The 19,772-nt window shown below is 42.2% G+C and overlaps 1 protein-coding gene across 1 annotated transcript in view; it reads left to right on the top strand.

Annotated features, from left to right (window-relative positions):
- Window positions 1-11,562, top strand: part of LOC141106199 (glutamate dehydrogenase, mitochondrial) — a 34,563-nt gene extending 23,001 nt beyond the window's left edge. The window contains exons 8-13 of the mRNA XM_073596747.1: window positions 3,455-3,592; window positions 3,691-3,771; window positions 5,277-5,400; window positions 5,480-5,571; window positions 8,893-8,955; window positions 10,246-11,562. Coding sequence (XP_073452848.1) covers window positions 3,455-3,592; window positions 3,691-3,771; window positions 5,277-5,400; window positions 5,480-5,571; window positions 8,893-8,955; window positions 10,246-10,365 — 618 coding nt within the window. The 3' untranslated portion in view covers window positions 10,366-11,562. The remainder of the gene's footprint in view (window positions 1-3,454; window positions 3,593-3,690; window positions 3,772-5,276; window positions 5,401-5,479; window positions 5,572-8,892; window positions 8,956-10,245) is intronic.
- Window positions 11,563-19,772: the final 8,210 nt, after the last annotated feature.

The raw sequence follows: 19,772 nt of genomic DNA, 5'->3' as shown, positions 1-19,772 counted from the left end.
AAGCTGCGCATGGGACGTACTTGGACATTTCAACATGACAATGATTCAAAACACAAGGCCAAGTCGACCTGTCATTGGCTACAGCAGAATAAAGTGAAGGTTCTGAAGTGACGATCTCAATCTCCTGACCTCAATATCATTGAGCCACTCTGGGGAGATCTCAAATGTGCAGTTCATGCAAGACAGCCCAAGAATTTACAGGAACTGGAGGCTTTTTGCCAAGGGGAATGGGCAGCTTTACCATCTGAGAAGATAAAGGGCCTCGTCCACAAATGCCACAAAAGACTTCAAGCTGTCATTTGATTTTAAAGGAGGGCAATACACGGTATTAAGAACTGGGGTATGTAAACTTTTTTGATTAGGGTCATTTGGGTAGTTTCCGTTGCCATTATGATTTAAAAAGAGTAAACGCAGTTGATTATAAAGGGCTTCAGCCAAACCCTAACCATCAGTGAAAAGTTTGTTATTCATATTCTCTGAAAAATGGCCAAGAAATCATAAATTCTGCCAGGGTATGTAAACTTGTGAGCACAACTGTAAACAGTGTGACTGGCACCATTGACAATCATTACATGCACTTGTGTGTTCAGAAATGTCCTCTAAACGCATATAAACACAGGTTTGGTGCCATTGTGATTGAGACCTTAACCGCTTGCCGACCAGCCGCCGCAGTTGTACTGCGGCAACATGGCCCGGCTGCGCTAATCTCCGTCATGTTATGTCGGTTCCGCTTTTGTCCACTAGGGGCGCGTGTACCCCTTGCTCGCCCACGGAGCCGATGCGAGTGCCCGGCGGTCGCGATCAACGATGGGCTTCCGCGATCGCTCGGGGCACACGGAGAACACAATTTCCGGGTCTGAGGGGAGAAGTGACAGATCGTCTGTTCATACAGAGTATGAACAGTGATCCATCTCTTCCCCCAACCCCCCCCCTCCCCCTTTCAGTTAGAACACACACTAGGGAACACATTGGCCCCTAGTGTTAACCCCTTCCCTGCCTGTGACATTTTTACAGTAATCAATGCATTTTTATAGTACTGATAGCTGTATAAAGGCCAATGGTCCCAAAAAATGTGTCAAAATTGTCCAATGTGTCTGCCATAATGTCGCAGTACCGATAAAAATCGCAGATTGCTGCCATTACTAGTAGGAAAAAAAACCTGCAGAGGTGATCAAATGCCACCAAAAGAAAGCTCTATTTATGGGGGAAAAAGAGCGTCAATTTTGTTTGGGTGCAACGTCGCACGACTGCGCAATTGTCAGTTAAAGCGACGCAGTGCTGAATCGCAAAAAGTGCTCTGGTCAGGAAAGGGGTAAAATCCTCCAGGGCTGAAACAGTTAAAGTGGTTCTAAAGTCAGAAGGGTTGGTGTGTGTGTGGTGTGTGTTTTTGTTTTTTTTTTTTGTTTTTTTTTTTGTGTTTTTTTTTTTTTTTTTTTTTTTTTTTATCATTATGCATGAAGATGAAGAGAACTTCTGGGTGTCACAGCTCCCCTAATACTTCACTGAGCCCATCTCGATCCAGTGATGTTGCATGAGCGTCTCCATTGCCTGGGACTCTCCTTCCTCATTGACTGAGACAGCAGCAGGGTGCCATTGGCTCACTCACACTGCTGTCAATCAGTGAGCCAGTGGAGGAAGGGCCAAATCGCAGCTTGAGGTCTGAATGGACACACCTAGCAGCGGCTCGGGTGCCCCATAGCAAGCTGCTTGCTCGGTAGGAGGGAGGGGCCAGTAGCGCCAGCTAGGGACCTGAGAAGTGGAGGATCTGGGCTGCTCTATGGTTTTGATGTTGTACATTCAATTTCTGATGCTTGTACAAACGTTTTTGTATGTACTAAATTCCCTTGATTGCCACCCACAATTATGGTCTGTATTGAGTCTTCTATAAAAAAAAAAAAAAAAAAAAAAAAAAAAAATTTAAAGTGTATGTGTTTTTATAATATATAAAAATTTTTATTTCTAAAACGGGAGCACACAGAATTTGCTGCAGCTGCTCACGGCAAACAATCGGCTTCTAACTTCAACAGGTTCAGTAAGCTTTGACAATAAAACCTAGAAGCTGATTGGTTACTTTGCACCACTGCAACAGTTGCGATAAATCTATTCCACTGTGTTTTGGTCCAGAGTGACTGAAAATGGCAAAATAGGCACTATTGCAGGATGGAACCCCCTAAGTTATAAACATTTTTAGTTGTGGTTTACCTTTTACAAATTAGATTTTTCCCTAAAATGAGGGGATCACTTGCAAGTTACTGTAAAAATGAATTGGTCACATCTCATATACTCAGTTTCCATTCTTTACAGTTTTGCATGGTCACCTGTAACAGGTTTGAGTTTGCATATAGCTCCTGGGATAGAATCTACATCTGCTGTCACAGGGGAAGCGGTTAGGGGGGAACATGTTACACCCATATTTTGGGTGTAACATGTTCTAAAAGGTGACCTTGGCTTTTAAATGATCAACTCTTTAATGACTGGGGAAGGCCAGATGTAGGCCCATCTTACAGTCAAAGGTTTTCTTGGGTCCACTGAGCAGGTACCTGCTCACATTCTTTGTTTTATCTTCAGTGCTCCTGGGTATTCATAAAACCTGGACTTTCCATTATGGTAATATCAGCCACAGCTTCTGTGGTCAGTCTGGCCCACTTAGTTATTGTCATGTTTTCCTTTGTCTACAAAATGTAATACACAGCCTCACTAGTTGATAGAGAGGAGTCTGGGGTCAACCTTGGAAGCTGTGGTTGATATTTGCTTGATAGAGTACTTGGGATTTTGAGATACTCAGGTGCTCTGAATATGAGGTGAGTGTGAATGAACCACTGAAAGGTTCCTGTTCTGTGGACATAAATACAATTGCTGGAAAAAAAACTATGCATTACATTTTCATGCATCATAATTGGGGTTTGCACCAATACACTTTCCATCACTGCTCCTGTGTGAACCCACACTGAAGTTACACTGACAAGCCTGGGTTCATACAGGAGTGGTGGGAGAAACCGCATGCGATTTTGACAGGCATTGAACCATTGCTTGTGTTTTCTTTGCAGTGCGATTTGAGTCCATTAATTTTGTATGGACTCAAATCACACCACAGAGGTATTGGAGCATTTGCATGAGTGCAAATGCTCAGCATCGGCACTTATACTGATATCGGTATCACCCTAATCATAATGGCTATTTTGTATTGACCTTGAAAATGGTGTGTAAGGTGTGCAGTTCACCACAAGGTGGCACTAGTTTCAAACCTTTTCCGTTGGTACGGTTTCTACATATTTGGTGGAAAAGCAATCACTGGGAACCAGTGCTACAGCTAAAACTTCGGAGCATGCATATTGGTATAGGTTTAATTTTAAAATTATATATACATTTTTATTTTGCAATATAATATTTTTTTATTTATTTTTTTTTTATATTATCTTATGCTTACTTTTTGTCTTTCAATTTATTTTAACAGCAACATGGAACAATAGTTGGATTCCCAAAAGCCCAGGCTTATGATGGAAACATTTTGGAGGCTGACTGTGATATTCTAATTCCAGCAGCCAGTGAGAAACAGCTAACAAAATCTAATGCACATAAAATCAAGGCAAAGGTATAATCAATATCTTGTTTTACAAATGAGAACTGCAAAACTGCATTTTTATTTTTCTTGTATTGCTTCACCATTTGTATTACAATACTATTTTATAGATTATCGCTGAAGGAGCCAACGGTCCCACAACCCCAGAAGCTGACAAAATCTTCCTTGAGAGAAATATAATGGTCATTCCAGTAAGTGATGCTTTTAATAAATTTTACTTCTAAATGCTTTAAGCTATCACTGCACAGAAAAGTTAAGAGAAACCTGTCGTGTGTGAACACCAGGTTACCATTTACTAACTTCTACTTCCGAAAATGCTAATTATTTCATGCTGACTCTTGCTTTACAACTAACAAATGCAGACTGGAACAATTGTGTAAATAAAGAACATCTGATTTTCCTGATCTGGCAACTTGTCCTGGGTTACTGACTTTTAGTTCTGAATCTAATAGCTTAGAACAGTGGTCTCTAAACTGGGCAGCTGGATATGGCCATTTGTTTGCCTTTACCTGGCCCTTTTTTTTTTTTTTTTTTTTTTTTCCCTCCCACTGACACCAACAAAGGGGCATAATTCCTGTTCCTTACATCAAATTTCTCACATTGAAACAAACGATGGGGCATTATTCCTCCCCCTAATTCCAAAGATGCATTGTTTACTCCCACTGAGGCCAGTACAATTTCTACTCCCAATGGCCACAGTCTGCCCCCCCCCCTAAATTGTGAAGGACCGTAAACTGGCACTGTACTTGGAAAGTTTGGCGACCTTTGGTAGGGAGGAAAAAAGGGAAACAGTATTTTCAGGACAAGCAAATGGCATACCCTGTTATTATGCCAATTTGACTTTGAACAAAATTTTAAGAAAAAAATAAATTCAGGCCCTTGGTGTAAAAATGGGAAGATGAAATCTACTACAGACCCACAAAAAAACTTTAAATGAAATTTCAGGCAATTTGTTTCGGTTCTAGGACAGTTTTTTTTTTTTTTTTTTTTTTTTTTGTCGCTTTTTGTTCTATAGCGCAAAATAAAAATTGCAGAGGTGATAAATTACCACCAAAAGAAAGCTTTGTGGGGGGAAAAGACATCAATTATGTTTTTGTACAAAGTCACACACCCACGCAATTATCGGTTAAAATGACGCAGTGCCGAATAGCAAAAAAATTGCCTGGTCATTAAGGGGTCAAATCTTCCGGGGCTGAAGTGGTTAAACTTGACATTTATTTTTCTTAAAGTGAAGTTCCACTTTTTTTTTTTTTTTTTTTTTTTTTGTTTATTAAAAGTCCTCCTATACTTTTTGTAGCTGCTGACTTTTAATAAACAGACACCTGTCCTGCGATGTGGGTGGCCAGAGCCTCGCCCCTCACCCCCCTCTCCGCGGCGCTGTCATAGCAACTGTAGGAACCCGGCCATGACTGCTTCATGGCCGGCGCGTGAGTCGCGATGCACTCTATTGGCCAGGCACTCTTCTGGGACCTGTGATCTGTCCCAGAATATCGCTGGCAGGGAGGAGCCGCCTAGGTGGCCAAGAAGAGGAAGGAGGAAGTGGGACAGGAAATCCCACTAAAAAAAAGTACACTCCTCCCAGAGGCCGAGGAGTGCTTTTAAGTGGAAGTTCCACTTTTCGGTGCAGCTCCGCTTTTAAAATTTTGGGCTAAAGGACCTTTAAATTGTCCTGAACACATGCCTTTTTGTTTTGCAGGACCTGTATTTGAATGCTGGTGGTGTAACAGTTTCTTATTTTGAGTGGCTGAAGAATCTCAATCATGTGAGCTATGGTCGCTTAACCTTCAAATATGAGCGGGACTCAAACTATCATTTACTCAGTATGTATACATTCTCAAAAACAGATTATTTGTTCTTTTCATCAAACTGTTCTACTAAGTTCTTAATTTCTCTTTTTAGTGTCTGTCCAGGAGAGCTTGGAGAGGAAGTTTGGGAAACATGGTGGAGCTATTCCAGTGGTGCCAACAGCAGAGTTTCAGGCTAGGATATCTGTATGTGATTCTTTAATAACGTTTGCCACAACTTTAAGCCATATTCTGTTCTTACTTGTGCACATGTTTACACAATGGGGGGGGGGGTAGTAGCTTTTTCTCATTTTATTTTGCAAGGAAATAAAGTCCTACTAGATCACTTCAGGCTGGTCTGTTTTGAAGGTATAGCTATGTAAAATGTTAAAGTGTCTATACTGTTTTTAAAATCCAGTAATAGCATGTGCAGAGCAGTGTCAGCTGCTATTTTTAGGCACTGTCGCATTTGTAGAGGCTGATCTGCTGATGGCCTAAAAAGTTACTGCTGCTCTGGGCTTTTTCAAAATGGCAGTCTCCAGCAAGAGGAAATGGGAACAATACTGGAGGCAATTTACAGCACACATATTTTGATGGCATTGATATGGGATGTATGTTCGTTGCTAAAGAATTTTTTTTTTTTTTTTACCAAGATGTTATGGGTAAAGTTAAAGTAACTGTGTAGGCAGACATTGGGGATGGCAGGGTAAAGCAGGTCTTGGCAGTGCCCATGTTTTAGGTCATAAAACCAGAAGTTGCACAGGCAGTGCTTGCAGGCTGCTGCAGCCACGAGTTGGTTTTTCCAGCCTGTTTTATACACCGCCTGTGGATGACCAGTGATTAAAGTGTAAACCCCATCAATGAACCCTTTTCTTATTATTGGCTTCCTTTTTTTTGTCTGTTAAATGCAAAAAACAATGTAATCTTCTCAAATTCAGAGCTGTCATGTGTCCCATAACCACTTCCTATTTTATTTAACCACTTGCTTACTGGGCACTTAAACCCCCCTCCTGCCCAGACCAATTTTTAGCTTTCAGCGCTGACGCACTTTGAATGACAATTGCGTGGTCATACAACACTGTACCCAAATGAAATTTTTATCTTTTTTTTTTTTTTTTTTTCCCCCACAAATAGCGCTTTCTTTTGGTGGTATTTAATCACAGCTGGGATTTTTATTTTTTGCTAAACAAACAAAAAAAAAAGATGGAAAATTTTGAAAAAAAAAAAATCATGTTTCATAGTTTTTTGCAAAATTTTATAAACGGATAATTTTTCTCCTTCATTGATATGCACTGATGGGCTTCACGGATGGGCACAGTTAAGGCGGCACAGATGGGCACTTATGGGCACTGGTAGGTGACCCTGATGGGCAGCACTGATTGTGGGCACTGATGGGTGGCACTGGGCACTGATAGGCAGCACTGCTGCCTATTGCTAGGTGGCACTGGCAGGGGGCACAGGTGGGCACTGAGGATCTTTAGCAGCTTGCCGTGATCTGGACTGATGTCCTTCTCACGGCCGCAGGTGAACGACTTTTTTTTTTTTTTTTTTTCCCTCGCGCTGTCAGCGCGAGGAGAAAAAATAGCCGATTACCGGCTCTGTTGACATCACATGATCAGCTGACAGCTGATCATGTGGTAAGGGGTCGGGATCGACCCCTTACTCTGATCTGTGATCAGGCGAGTCTCATAGACTTGCCTGATCACAGAGAGCTCTGCGCACGCCCTGCAGGGGTTGCGCAGGCCGCTCGTGCATGGGACGACGTCAATGGACGTAGTCCCGGCAAAGCAGGTCCACGCTGTAGCGGTCATTCGGCTATAGGTGGTTTAAAGAAACCTCATTTCTAATCTTACAGAATGGTTGGGGCTGTGGGGTGTGTGGTGGTGGCTTTTTTTTTTTTTTTTTCTTGACCTATGTTTTCAAAGTAGTTTGTCAATATGTGTTGGTAAAAGGCATACCTGAGTTTTGTCTGTCTTAAAGTGGAGCTTTAGCCCCCTCACGAAAAAAATTAAGTCGGCAGCTACAAATACTGCAGCTGCTGACTTTTTTTTAATATATGGACACTTACCTGTCCAGGGAGCCCGCGATGTCTGCACCCCAGCCGATCTTCGGATCGGCTGTTGGGTGCAGCCGCCACCATTCCTGGCAAGGGAACCCAGCAGTGAAGCCCTTTGGCTTCACAGCCAGTTCCTTACTGCGCATGCGTGAAGCGCGCTGCACTTTCTTATTGGTCTGGCGAAGGAGGAGGGGGCCGAACTTCCGAGAGAGCATGGCCTGGTCTCCCGGACGTGGTAAATGGGTACCTATCAAACAGCCGCCGCCCCCCCCCCCCCACATATGGCACCAGGGAGGAGACTGATAAGTGGAAGTTCCACTTTTGAGTGGAAATCTGCTTTAATCTGCAGTTTGCTTATCCTATTGTTGCAGATGGAATTTTAAAAAAAATCTTTCTTAATTTCAGGAAGCAATACTGCGTGTAAAGGAGTCGTTAACCAACAAACTGAAGTGTAAGATGTTAGTGGCCAATCCAGATGGTCAAACTTCGCCCCTTTTTTGCACCATGTTATACTTGTATTTAGGGTGTAGCCTAGTGCAAATGAGGCTTCCATCCCCATGCAGCCGTGTAGCTCATTTTAGATATCTTGGAATGAATAAAGTCCCCTCTTCTACGGCATCATACAGACTTTTAATTCTTAATGTAATACAAGCTCATTCACTGCACTCGTAGCCGCTCCTGAGTTTGTATGCTGGAGACAGTCTGCAGAAGCCTGGCATTACACCTGTAATTACTGATTGCAGGTGCAATGCTTTGCAGGCTGATTGGGGGGCAAATACATGCACTTTTTTTTTTTTTTTTTTTTTTTTTTCCTGCAGATACATGTGCATTTATTTTGTAAAAGGTGGACTTCGCCTTTTTTGAAGCAGAGTTCCACCCAAAAATGGAACTTCCGCTGATCAGATTCCACCAACCCCCCCCCCCCCCCCTCCGGTGTCACATTTGTCTCCCTTTCAGGGGGAGGGGGAAGCAGATGCCTGTATAATCTAGGTTATTGCTCACGCAGCTGGGCATAGATAACTGCAGGCTCTGCCATGTCTGCCCCCCCCCCCCACCTGCTGTGTTCTGGGAGACACAAAGGTCCCAGAAGACAGCAGGGACCAGTGAGGACGTGCAGCGCGACTCGCGCATGCGCAGTAGGGAACCAGGCTGTGAAGCCATAAGGCTTCACTTCCTGATTCCCTTACCAAAGACGGCGGCGCCTCCACCTGAGGGACAGATTGGCTTTGGGTGATCGTGGGCGCCCTGGACAGGTGAGTGTCCATATTTTTAAAAGTCAGCAGCTGCAGTGTTTGTAGCTTTTTGTAGTGTTTTTTTTTTTTTTTTTTTTTTTTTTTTAATAATTTTTTGGCGGAACCGCTTTTAAGCTTCCTGTTGTAAGCTGACAAAACTGCTTTTGGGCATATGGGATTTAAGGATTAGATGACTTTTCATTAATGTGATTTTTTTATAATGGTTGCTTTTGTTGACAGGGTGCTTCTGAAAAAGATATTGTCCACTCTGGCTTGGCATATACCATGGAAAGATCAGCAAGAGTAAGTGTGCCTTTTTTAAATTGTATTGCGTGTATGCATTTCTAAAGTATGATTGATTTATAAAAAAAGTTTGGGCCCAAAGGTCTAGACCCATGTCTTCTGTGACTTCACTGTAGCAACTGTGGGTTATTATATATAATTTTATTTTTATATTTTTTTGTGGTGGTTTTTGGAATCTTATTTACAGTTTCAGTTGTATATCAAATCGCTACCTGCCTAATGTGTCCTTGGATTGTTGAAATTTAACACATTTATTTTATTTTTTTTCTTGGAAAGTTGACTCTTGATCCTAGTTTGCCAAATATGTAAAACAAAATGCCTACCTCACACCCTCAATCACAAAATGAAATGTTAGTAAATTGTGCTATAAACTACAGTAATAGAGAAGAAAAAAGGGTATATTTATTACGAAGTCCTAACATTGCTATTTACTGCAATAATAGTACCCCCCCCCCCCCCCCCCCAGTATTGGTGTCAGTGCAGCAAACATTCCCATCACCATTACCACCCCCGGGATTGGTATTGGTGCATCAAATAACTCAGCATTGGTGTTCAGTGGTTTTAATTGCCTCAATACCTGCTCCTCAGATGCTGTCTTATACACTATGCTGAAACATAACTGTTGGGCAGGAGATCGCTATTCTCACTAAAACTACTGACTATACATACAGTGTGATAAAGCAGAAGGGATACAAACTACATAGACAGCAGCTAATGATAAAGTGACAACAAAGCAGCTGAACTAGTCGTGTACAATGATTTTGCACACAACACTTTTCATAATATCAGATGAGGCACTCAGAGTGGCCCATAAACCTCACTGTACACATGAAAGGCCTATCAGGGAAGACACAGTATGAGAGGTGTGTGTGTGTATATATATTTTGTGCCACTTTAGATGCCAACAACCCTTGCTCTAGTTCAGGGGTAGGTAACCTGGGGTGCCGTTGCAGAACTACAAGTCCCATCATGCCTCTGGGAGTAATTTGTAACTGCCAGCCTTGCAATGCCTCATGGGAAATGTAGTTCCACAACAGCTACAGGGCCCCAGATTGCCTACCCCCTGCTCTAGGTTAACACCAGGAGCATCTAAAAGACTCATTACTGGAGCTCTGTATTCTAAACACTCTTGAGCACTCGCTCTCCTGCACTCTCACGTCTCGACATTGTATTAGCCTCTTGCAATCCTAGAATTTTAGCCTTTAACTATCTTGTCTGGATACCCATCTGTCTTGCGTGTGACCTGAAAACCTATATTGTGATTTAACAATCTGTAACTTTCTATTTCAGCAAATTATGCGCACTGCAATGAAGTACAACTTGGGCTTGGACTTGAGAACCGCTGCCTATGTGAATGCCATTGAGAAAGTGTTCAAGGTCTACAATGAGGCTGGCCTGACCTTCACATAAATATCAGAACATATGCTGGATTGTAGTTTTCACCCTCTTTATATAAAAAAGAAAAAAAAATCTTCTGTAAGTTTACATATAACCACAAGACTTCAATTGTGCTCTTCCTCATGCCTCGCAGAGGACCCGCTTTTGAATGCTTCCGTCCATATCTTTTCTATCTTAACATTACACCATTGGTGTATACAGTGTCCTAAAAAGCATAGGAACATAATGTGCGCATCATATTTAGTGGCCTTGCAGATACTTTGACACATTGGCACATGGAAGGTGTTATGGTTGTGCGTGCTCTGGACATCATTTTATTTTTAATTGTGCGCATGGCGGCAAGTAGAGTGCAACTACCACATACTTAACTTTCTGCTTGTTTAACAGTTTCTCCAATTGATCTGTCTGTCCATGTAGTACAAATATTATGTGGTTGAGTTTTTAAGATGCCTCCCTCCAACCCCCCGCCCAAGGAAAAAAAAAAAAAATCCCCAAAGCCCTTTCAGTATAACCTTTTCTATTCAGGGCATCGTAATACCAGAGGCAGAGATATTCATGGCACAAGGTTTCTTTGCCATGAGGAGTCTATTTTTGAGAACTTTTTTCAGGGAAGACTTTCCATAAATGCACTTGTTGAGTGGAATTGGCCCTGCTTTAAGTGTTTTTTGGAGAGTCTGTTAATGGTTTGCACATTGACCTGGCCACCTTTTTTTTTTTTTAAACCTGTTGCTGCTGAAATAGATTTTTTTTTTTTTTTTCCCTATCTTGTTTCAGATTTAGTCTGAATTGCTTCCTGTAAATAGTCATTGTCACACAAATGCAATGTAATGCTTGTTGTGGTGTTTTTTTTTTTTTTTTTTTTTATATAACCTGTATGCAAAAGGTTTATGCCATAGTGACTGTTGGTGCATATTGACCTGCAGTGTGCTCATTATTTGAGAATTTTATATTTTAATTTTTTTTTTTCTTCACAAAGCTTTTATATTAACTTTTCTGTTCGGGTTATATTCTTCCACAAGCTTACAAACCATCTGCAGAAACAAATGTTCTCAAATTTTTGTTTTTTGTTTTTTGTTTTTAAACCACTTAAGGGCCTTGCATTCAACAGAAGGGTTTCTACAATGTTCTGCCACTGTAGTTCCAAAGATGTTTGTCACAGAACTTAGAATTTTGATCAAAAACTGTAAATTAAAGTCATCCTTTACAAAATGAGTTTGATATTTTTAATGCCATGTGCTTGTATGCATTTATTCTTACTGATTTTGATCTTTGTTTTGATACAAAACCATGTTCATCTGTGAACAACATCAATTCTGTCAGTCTACTAGGTAACCTTTATAAAAGCTTTAGAAGGCAAATTCTATCCCCTATTTAGTAATGTCAGAAGGTCAGGTGTCATAGCACAATGCGGTTGCTTAAAGTGGAGTTCCACCCAAACGTGGAACTTCTACTCACTTGTCTCCCCTCCCCCTCCAAAATTGGCACCTTTTCAGGGGGGGGGGGGGGGGGGGAGACAGGATACCTGTCAAAGACAGGTATCCTGTTCACACTTCCGGGAGTCACGGGACAAAGAGCCTCAGTAATTACTGATGGGTTATATAGGGTATCACTAGGTGATTGGACACTGGCACACCCTAGACAGGAAGTTCAACCCGCTATATAATCCCTCCCATTACTGGGAATACCTCAGTTTTTTTCGCCAGTGTCTTGGGTGTTGGTCACGAGTAAAGATGCGCTGAGCGGAGAGGGAGGAGAGGAATCCCTCTCAGAGGATTGGGATGAGACTAATGATTCCTCTTCTGAGGAGTCAAGTGGAGAAGGGCCCTCTTCAGCTTCTCAGGATGAGAAGGTGTTAGTGCAAATTCTTGCTGGATTGGTCCGCTCCACATTCAAGTTACCTGTATCTGAGTCAAAGAACCCTCCTCTTGTTTGGGTTCACTGAAGCCTCCTCAAACTACACATCCCTTTCCTGTTCATAGTTTACTGGAAAAGCTTATTTATTCTGAGAGGGATCACCCGATAAACTTTTTTTTTTTTTTTTTTTTTTTTCCCACCTAAAAAGTTTCAACACTTTATCCTGTGGAGGAAAAATTTACAAAGATGTGGGGTATACCGGCAATTGACGCCGCCATTTCCTCCGTAAATAAAAGTCTGACTTAACCTGTCGACAGCGCTCAGATGCTTAGGGATCCAATTGATAAGAAATTGGAATTCCTGTTAAAATGTTTTCTCCTTGGCAGGTTCAGTGGCTCAACCTGCAGTGGCAGCAATCGGAGTTTGTCAATACTTCAGAGACCATGTTAAACAGATCCTCAAAGTTTTACCTGAACAATAAGCCCGGGAGTTTGCCAACCTAACAGCGGCTTTGTGTTTTGCTGTTGACGCAATCAGAGATTTTATCATCCAAACCTCTCGTCTTACGCTTGGGTTGCTGCATATGCGTAGAATCTTATGGTTGAAAAATTGGTCAGCTGAATCACCATGTAAGAAGCTTCTGGCTGGATTTCCCTTTCGTGGTGCAAGGCTGTTCGGAGAGGATTTGAACAATTATATCCAAAAGATCTCTAGTGGGAAGAAAAGGAGTTAAACGTCCCTCTTTTAAACGGGCTCTGTCCCCAGTGCCAGGAGCATCAGCCTCCAGGCAGTCGCGACGGCCTCCTCCTTCAGGCTCAAGAAATAAATCTCAGAGTCGACCCCAGGGACAAAAGAAGTACTGGGGGAGGAAGCCTACTAGACAAGATGCTAAAGCCTCTTTATGAAGGAGCGCCCTAGCTCGCTCGGGTGGGGGTGGAAGACTGCTACAGTTCTCAAGGCTCTGGCAGGAGGATTTCCAGGACAGATGGGTGATCTCCACATTAACTCTAGGTTAAAAACTAGAGTTCAGAGAATTCCCCATTCCTTGTTTCCTCAGATCAAATGTTCTCAGAGAAACAAAAGTCTCTCTTTCTGGCGTTGGAGCGACTATTGTCGCAAAAAAGTTATCGTGGTTTTTCCCATGTAAGAGCAGGGATTGGGGTTTTATTCAAACCTTTTCACGGTTTCAAAACCAAATAGAGATGTCAGACCCATTCTGGATCTAAACCGATTCCTAAAGATTCGGTCCTTTCGCATGGAATCAATCTGATCTGTAGTCTCCATCCTACAAGGAGGAGAACTTCTGGCGTCAATAGACATCAAGGATGTGTACCTACATGTACCTATTTTCCCTGCTCATCAAAAGTACTTGCGTTTTGTAGAAAAACGCCACTTTCAGTTTATAGCTCTGCCTTTCGAGCTAGCTACTGCACCTCGAGTGTTTACAAAGATCTTGGCTCCTCCTTTTGGCTAGGTTAAGGGCCCAAGGTATAACAGTAATAGCATACCTAGACGACCTGCTCTTGATAGACCGGTCAGTAGGCCGCTTGGACCAGAACTTGGTCACCACAGTCTACCTGGAATACCTAGGTTGGATTCTCGACTTAGAGAAGTCTTCTTTAAAACCAATATGAAGACTAGAATATTTGGGCCTGGTCATAGATACAAGCCAGAAGAAGGTATTTTTACCCCAGGCAAAGATCAGTGCCATAAAGGAACTGATTCAGGTAGTCAGGGAAAAGAAGGGTCCCTCTATTCGCCTTTGTATGAGGCTGCCTGGAAATATGGTGGCTTCATTCAAAGCAGTTCCCTATGCTCAGTTTCATTCGAGACTGCTGCAACACAGTATCCTGTCTGCCTGGAAGAAGAAGGTGCAGGCGTTAGATTTTCTGATGCGTCTGTCTCCTACAGTGCGTCAGAGCCTCAGTTGGTGGTTAATACCTGAAAATCTGCAAAAGGAAACTCCTTTTTACCGGTTACCTGGACAGTGGTAACAATGGATGCCAGCCTTTCAGGTTGGGGAGCAGTTCTGGAACAGTCAACTGTCCAAGGGAGATGGTCCAAAACCAAGAGGACCCTATCCATCAATGTTCTGGAGATCCATGTGGCGTATCTAGCCCTAAAGGCCTGGACACTCAGGCTACAGGGTTGCCCTGTCAGGATCCAGTCCGATAATGCCACAGCAGTGGCTTTTATCAATCATCAAGGAGGCACCAGGAGTCGTGCAGCTCAGGGAGAAGTGAACCAGATTTTAATCTGGGCGGAAAAGCATGTGCCATGCATATCGGCAATTTTCATTCTGGGGATAGAGAACTGGCAGGCGGACTACTTGAGTCGCCGACATTTTGTCCCAGGGGGAATGGTCTCGTCAACCCGACATCTTCTTGGCCATTTGCCAAAGATGGTGGGTGTCGGATGTAGATCTCTTTTGCATCCAGATTCAACAACAAGATCGACACGTTTGTGGCAAGAACAAAGGATCCTCTTGCATGCGGGACAGATGGGTTGGTGACTCAGTGGCATCGGTTCTCACTGATTTATGCATTCCCTCTTCTGCTACTGCCACGACTTCTTCGCAGGATCAGGCAGGAAAAGAAGTCGGTACTTCTGGTGGCCCCAGCTTGGCCCAGAAGAGCTTGTTATGCAGAAATAGTAAAAATGACAGTAGGTTCCCCATGGACCCTACTGTCACGTCCAGACCTGTTATCCCAAGGTCCAGTGTTCCATCCTGCCTTACAAACGCTAGATTTGGCTATTGAAACCCACATTCTGAAGAGTCGTGGGCTTTCAGGTCCTGTGATCTCTACCTTGATCAATGCAAAGAAGCCAGCTTCCAGAATGATTTATAATAGAGTCTGTAAAACTTATGTCTCCTGGTGTGAATCCAGGGGTTGGCATCCCAGAAAATATGTCATAGGTAGAATTCTTAACTTTCTGCAAATGGGATTAAAAATGAAGCTGGCCTTGAGTACCATCAAGGACCAGGTCCCAGCCTTGTCAGTATTATTTCAACGGCCACTTGCTTCACATTCTTTAGTCCGAAACTTTATGCAGGTGGTAACACGTCTTAATCCTCCGGTTAAGGTGCCCCTAAACCCCTGCGACTTGAATTTTTGGTTCTGTCAGTTTTACAGAAACAGCCTTTTGAACCAATATGTAAAATTCCCTTGGTCCTGTTGACAAGGAAGTAAATTTTCTGGTAGCCATTTCTTCTGCTAGAAGAGTATCAGAATTAGCAGCTCTTTCCTGTAAAGAGCCTTATTTAATCATGCACAAGTATGGAGTGGTATTGTGCCCTCATCCTCGCTTTCTACCAAAGGTGGTTTAAGATTTTCATCTAAACCAAGATATTGTTCTGCCTTCCTTTTTTCCAGATCCCTGTTCTACGGAAGAAAGGTCACTACATTCTTTGGATGTAGTGAGAGCAGTCAAAGCCTATCTGGAAGCAACTGCTCAAATTCGCAAAACAGATGTTTTGTTTGTATTGTCAGAAGGTCCTAATAGAGGACAGGCAGCGTTAAAATCTACCATTTCGAAATGGGTTCGACAAATGATTGTTCAAGCTTATGGCTTGAAACAGAAAATTCCGCCTTTTCAAATCAAGGCGCACTCCACAAGGGCTGTTAGTGCTTTCGTGGGCAGTGCATCCCCAAGCCTCTATGGCTCAAATCTGTAAGGCTGCAACCTGGTCTTTAGTCCATACATTCACTAGATTTTATCAGGTGAATGTAAGAAGGCATGAGGATATTGCCTTTGGGCGCAGTGTGCTGCAGGCAGCGGTACAAGATCCTCAGGTCTGATTACACCCTACTTTGTTGTGGTTCCCCTCCCCTCAGATAGCATTGCTCTGGGACATCAATAATTACTGAGGCTGTGTGTCCCGTGATGTACGAGAAAGAAAATAGGAGATGCAGACTAGAATACTGCAATCACTGATCAGCAAATTATATCACCTGTGATTTACTTAAGTTATCTTGCAAACCTGGCCTGTTAGTGGGTCCTGAGGACAGGAGTTGAGAGCCACAGCCTTAAGGATTGGCTAGGATAGGATGTAGACCGGTTAGAACCTTTTATCACATTTTGTCTGCATCCCCACTGGGGCGATGAACCTCTTATTCTGACCTGTTTGCCCTGATCACCGTTGTCTTTGGTGGAGGAAGTGATTGGAAATACTAATACCGTATATACTCTAGTATAAGCCAAGTTATAATAAAATCTCTCTCCCCCCCCCCCCCCCCCCCCCCTCCCCAATCCATCTAGTACAGGAAGTGAAGGAAAGTCTTCCTAAATGGGACACAGACCACAAAAAATATAAATACAATGAAGGTCTTAACCTTTTCTCTATTCTACATAAATCTAAGAATGAGGTAGCTTTGGATAGCTCAATCCTGCTACTAAAATTTTCAAATCAGGAGTTGTAGGAAATGTTTGCTATACAATTGGATTCTGTGGTGTAAGCTGCACAAATCGCAAGTTGTAGAAATCAATCTCTCATGTTTGTACAATTCTCCATTCATGTGCAATTGCTACTACATGCTACCTCAGGGGTCTTAAACTGGTGGCCCTCCAGCTGTTGCAAAATTACAAGGGTGACAGTTACAAGCATGACTCCCACAGGCAGAGGCATGATGGTAGTTTTGCAACAGCTGGAGGACCGCCAGTTTGAGACCCTTGTGCTGCCTGTTGGGGGGGGGCACGAGCGATACTTTCAGCAGCTTTCCACTCCTTGTTGATGCATCCCAATCTTGGAAAATTTACAGAGATTGTAATGATTCCTGGTTGTGTCAACATTTGCCACTTTTCCCCCCCATCTCCTGCACTTTACAAAGGAATTTTAGATTCCTAGCCAGGTAAATTAGATATATTTGCCTTATCATTGGCAACTCTGACTCTTTAAGTAGTTGTAAAAGGTGTGTGGGTTTTGTTTTTTCCTTTAACCTCCCTGGCGGTATGATTATTTCGGATTTTAGGTGCTGAAAGCGGTACCATTATTTTGCATGGAAATTTGGCATTTTATATTGTAGGTCTGTAAATCTTAACAATAACACACTTAAATCTGTCCAAACCAGAGTCTAGTAGATATCCCGGGTATGATAAAGTTTGAAACACAAAAACATAAATTATAATATAATAAATAAAAATAAATAATTAAAAAAAAAAAAAAAAAAAATAGTAATAAAATAAATTTCCCCACAATTCACTATCGCTCAATTCTGCAAGTGTTCTAATTTACTATCGCTGTTTTCTAGCTGGTCTAAAGCCACTTTTTTGACGTAAAGGGACACTTTTTGGTTGCTATGGACAATCTCCAGTTTCCAGGCAGAAAGAACCGTATATATCATATAAAACTGCATGCAGGGCATGGGCCAAAGCACTGGGGACAAAAGGGATGTGAAATCATTTCATACAGTACTGTAATCTGTAAGATTACAGTACTGTATGTGTTATGATTTTTACTTTTTTTTTTAATTTGCCGCCAGGCTCCGCCCCCGTGCGTCGCGCCGCTCGCAGGGAACGGAGCCTGGCACGGAGAGGCTTCGGAGGAGGACGGAGTCCTCGGACACTGCGGGTGACATCGCAGGATCCCGGGGACAAGGTAAGTAACGCCGCCCCAGGATCCTGCAATACGATCCCGAGTGTGGCTCGGGGTTACCGCTAATGGTACTGAATTTTAACCCCGAGCCACACTCGGGAAAACCGCCAGGGAGGCTACTGCATTCCCTGAATGAAGGTACAAAACCTTGAGCCTTTAGGCCTAGTTCACACCTAAGCATTTTGCAGATTTCCACTACAGTCCGTTTTATCATGGTTTTCTTATGTGTTTAGTAGGGGAACAAATGTTGTTATTCCTTACCTGCGCGGTTGGCTGAAAAGTGTAAATATAAAAGAAATTTATATATAAATTTTAAATTCTAGCTAGAGCTGCCCGTTCCAAAGTTGTAAAAACCAGTAAAATGTGTGTGTGTGGTGAACTGTGCTCCCTATGGGTTGATACCTTTTAAAAATATGTAGTACAAACATAAAACTGTAATAACCACTGGATTCACTTCAATGGAAAGTTGATAAAACAATCATATGTGTACATGAAACTGTGATCAAACACATTAATATCATCAATTTAGTAAAAGTCACAAATCAATAGTGTCCAAATAACCACAATGATGTAGTGTAAGTCCAAAGAAGGTCATCAAATATTCTCCAGTGAAAAGGTTATTTCATTGATCCAATGAATGGGTGACTAGAAATTCTCCACCAACACCAAGCACTCACCCTACTCCCCAAATGTACGTGATCCCTATTACGGAGATCTTAACAGCTTTGGAAAATTTGGGATATCTGAAGATCCGTCTCGGCAAGCCCAGTGTTACCTCCGGTCAAATATTCCAAAAGGAATAGCCACATGCATCCAGGTCAGACATAAAACAAGGAACAATCTCCCATGGTGCAGTATATCATAAAAAATGGTTTATTTAATAAAAAGTGGCTTTTAAAGGCCATCCAGCAAGAAACAAAAGTTAAAAACATACAGGGGGAGGCCGTTTTGCGCTCCACCTGCGTTCCACTGTAGGCGGAAGTGATGTGTTACGGTTTACCGCACCCAACACGTTTCATCAGTATGTCTGACGTCATCAGGGGTCACATGACCGGATACATCACCTCCATAGTTTTATACTGCCGCCCACTCGAAAGTATCCAATCCTTCCAATTGGCATTGAATTAATAGAAATTAAACTATGTACTAGTAAGTGTACATGTTTATTAGTAAATAAAAAGTTATATTAACTTAATATATTAAAATTGTCGCAAAAGAAATTGGAAATGTAAATGTTATAGCCTCACATGCGACACCTATGGTGAAAAGTATGTGAACAAGCTCAGAGTATTGTCTTGCAAATGTCGCCATCATGTGGCGGACAAAGGGTAGTGCTCCTCACAATCTACAGCTCATTTACAAGAAGTTTTAGATTGGATAAAGGACACCTTTTACAACATAAATAAAACATATTGAGCGAATCAGGTCTATATCGACATTAATATCCGCTGGATTAAGTGTATTCATTCTAAAAATCCACTCGGTTTCATTTTTTTTAAAATTCTCTGGGTCATGTCCCCCCCCCCCCCCTCTCCAGTGGGGTTCTATTCTATCTATTCCAAAAAAGGTTGCTAAACTTGGGTCCCTATTATGGTACATTCTGAAATGATTTGAAAGGCTGTGTTTGGGAAAACCCTTTATAATATTATTGAGGTGCTCATTTATTCTTGTGCTCAAAAACCTAGTGGTCCAATATACTGTAACCCACAAGGACATGCCACTACATATGTGACATGTGGATTTACAAGTAATGAACTTCTTGATACTGAATTCCCTACCGGTACTAAAAGATTTAAATTTATCTATTTTTCTAATATTTTTCCACGTCATTTTACATGCTTTATACCTCCGGCAATAAAAGAAACCGGTTTGGTCTAGAAAAGTGACGTTCTTTTTAGGGGGGTCATGAATGTTGGGAGCTAATTTATTCCTTAGATTTGGTGCTCTACGACAAATGAATTGTGGACGCTTG

This window comes from Aquarana catesbeiana, linkage group LG08 (assembly GCF_042186555.1).
Source record: "Aquarana catesbeiana isolate 2022-GZ linkage group LG08, ASM4218655v1, whole genome shotgun sequence".
Lineage (NCBI taxonomy): Eukaryota > Metazoa > Chordata > Amphibia > Anura > Ranidae > Aquarana > Aquarana catesbeiana.
This window is presented reverse-complemented; position numbering and strand designations above follow the sequence as displayed.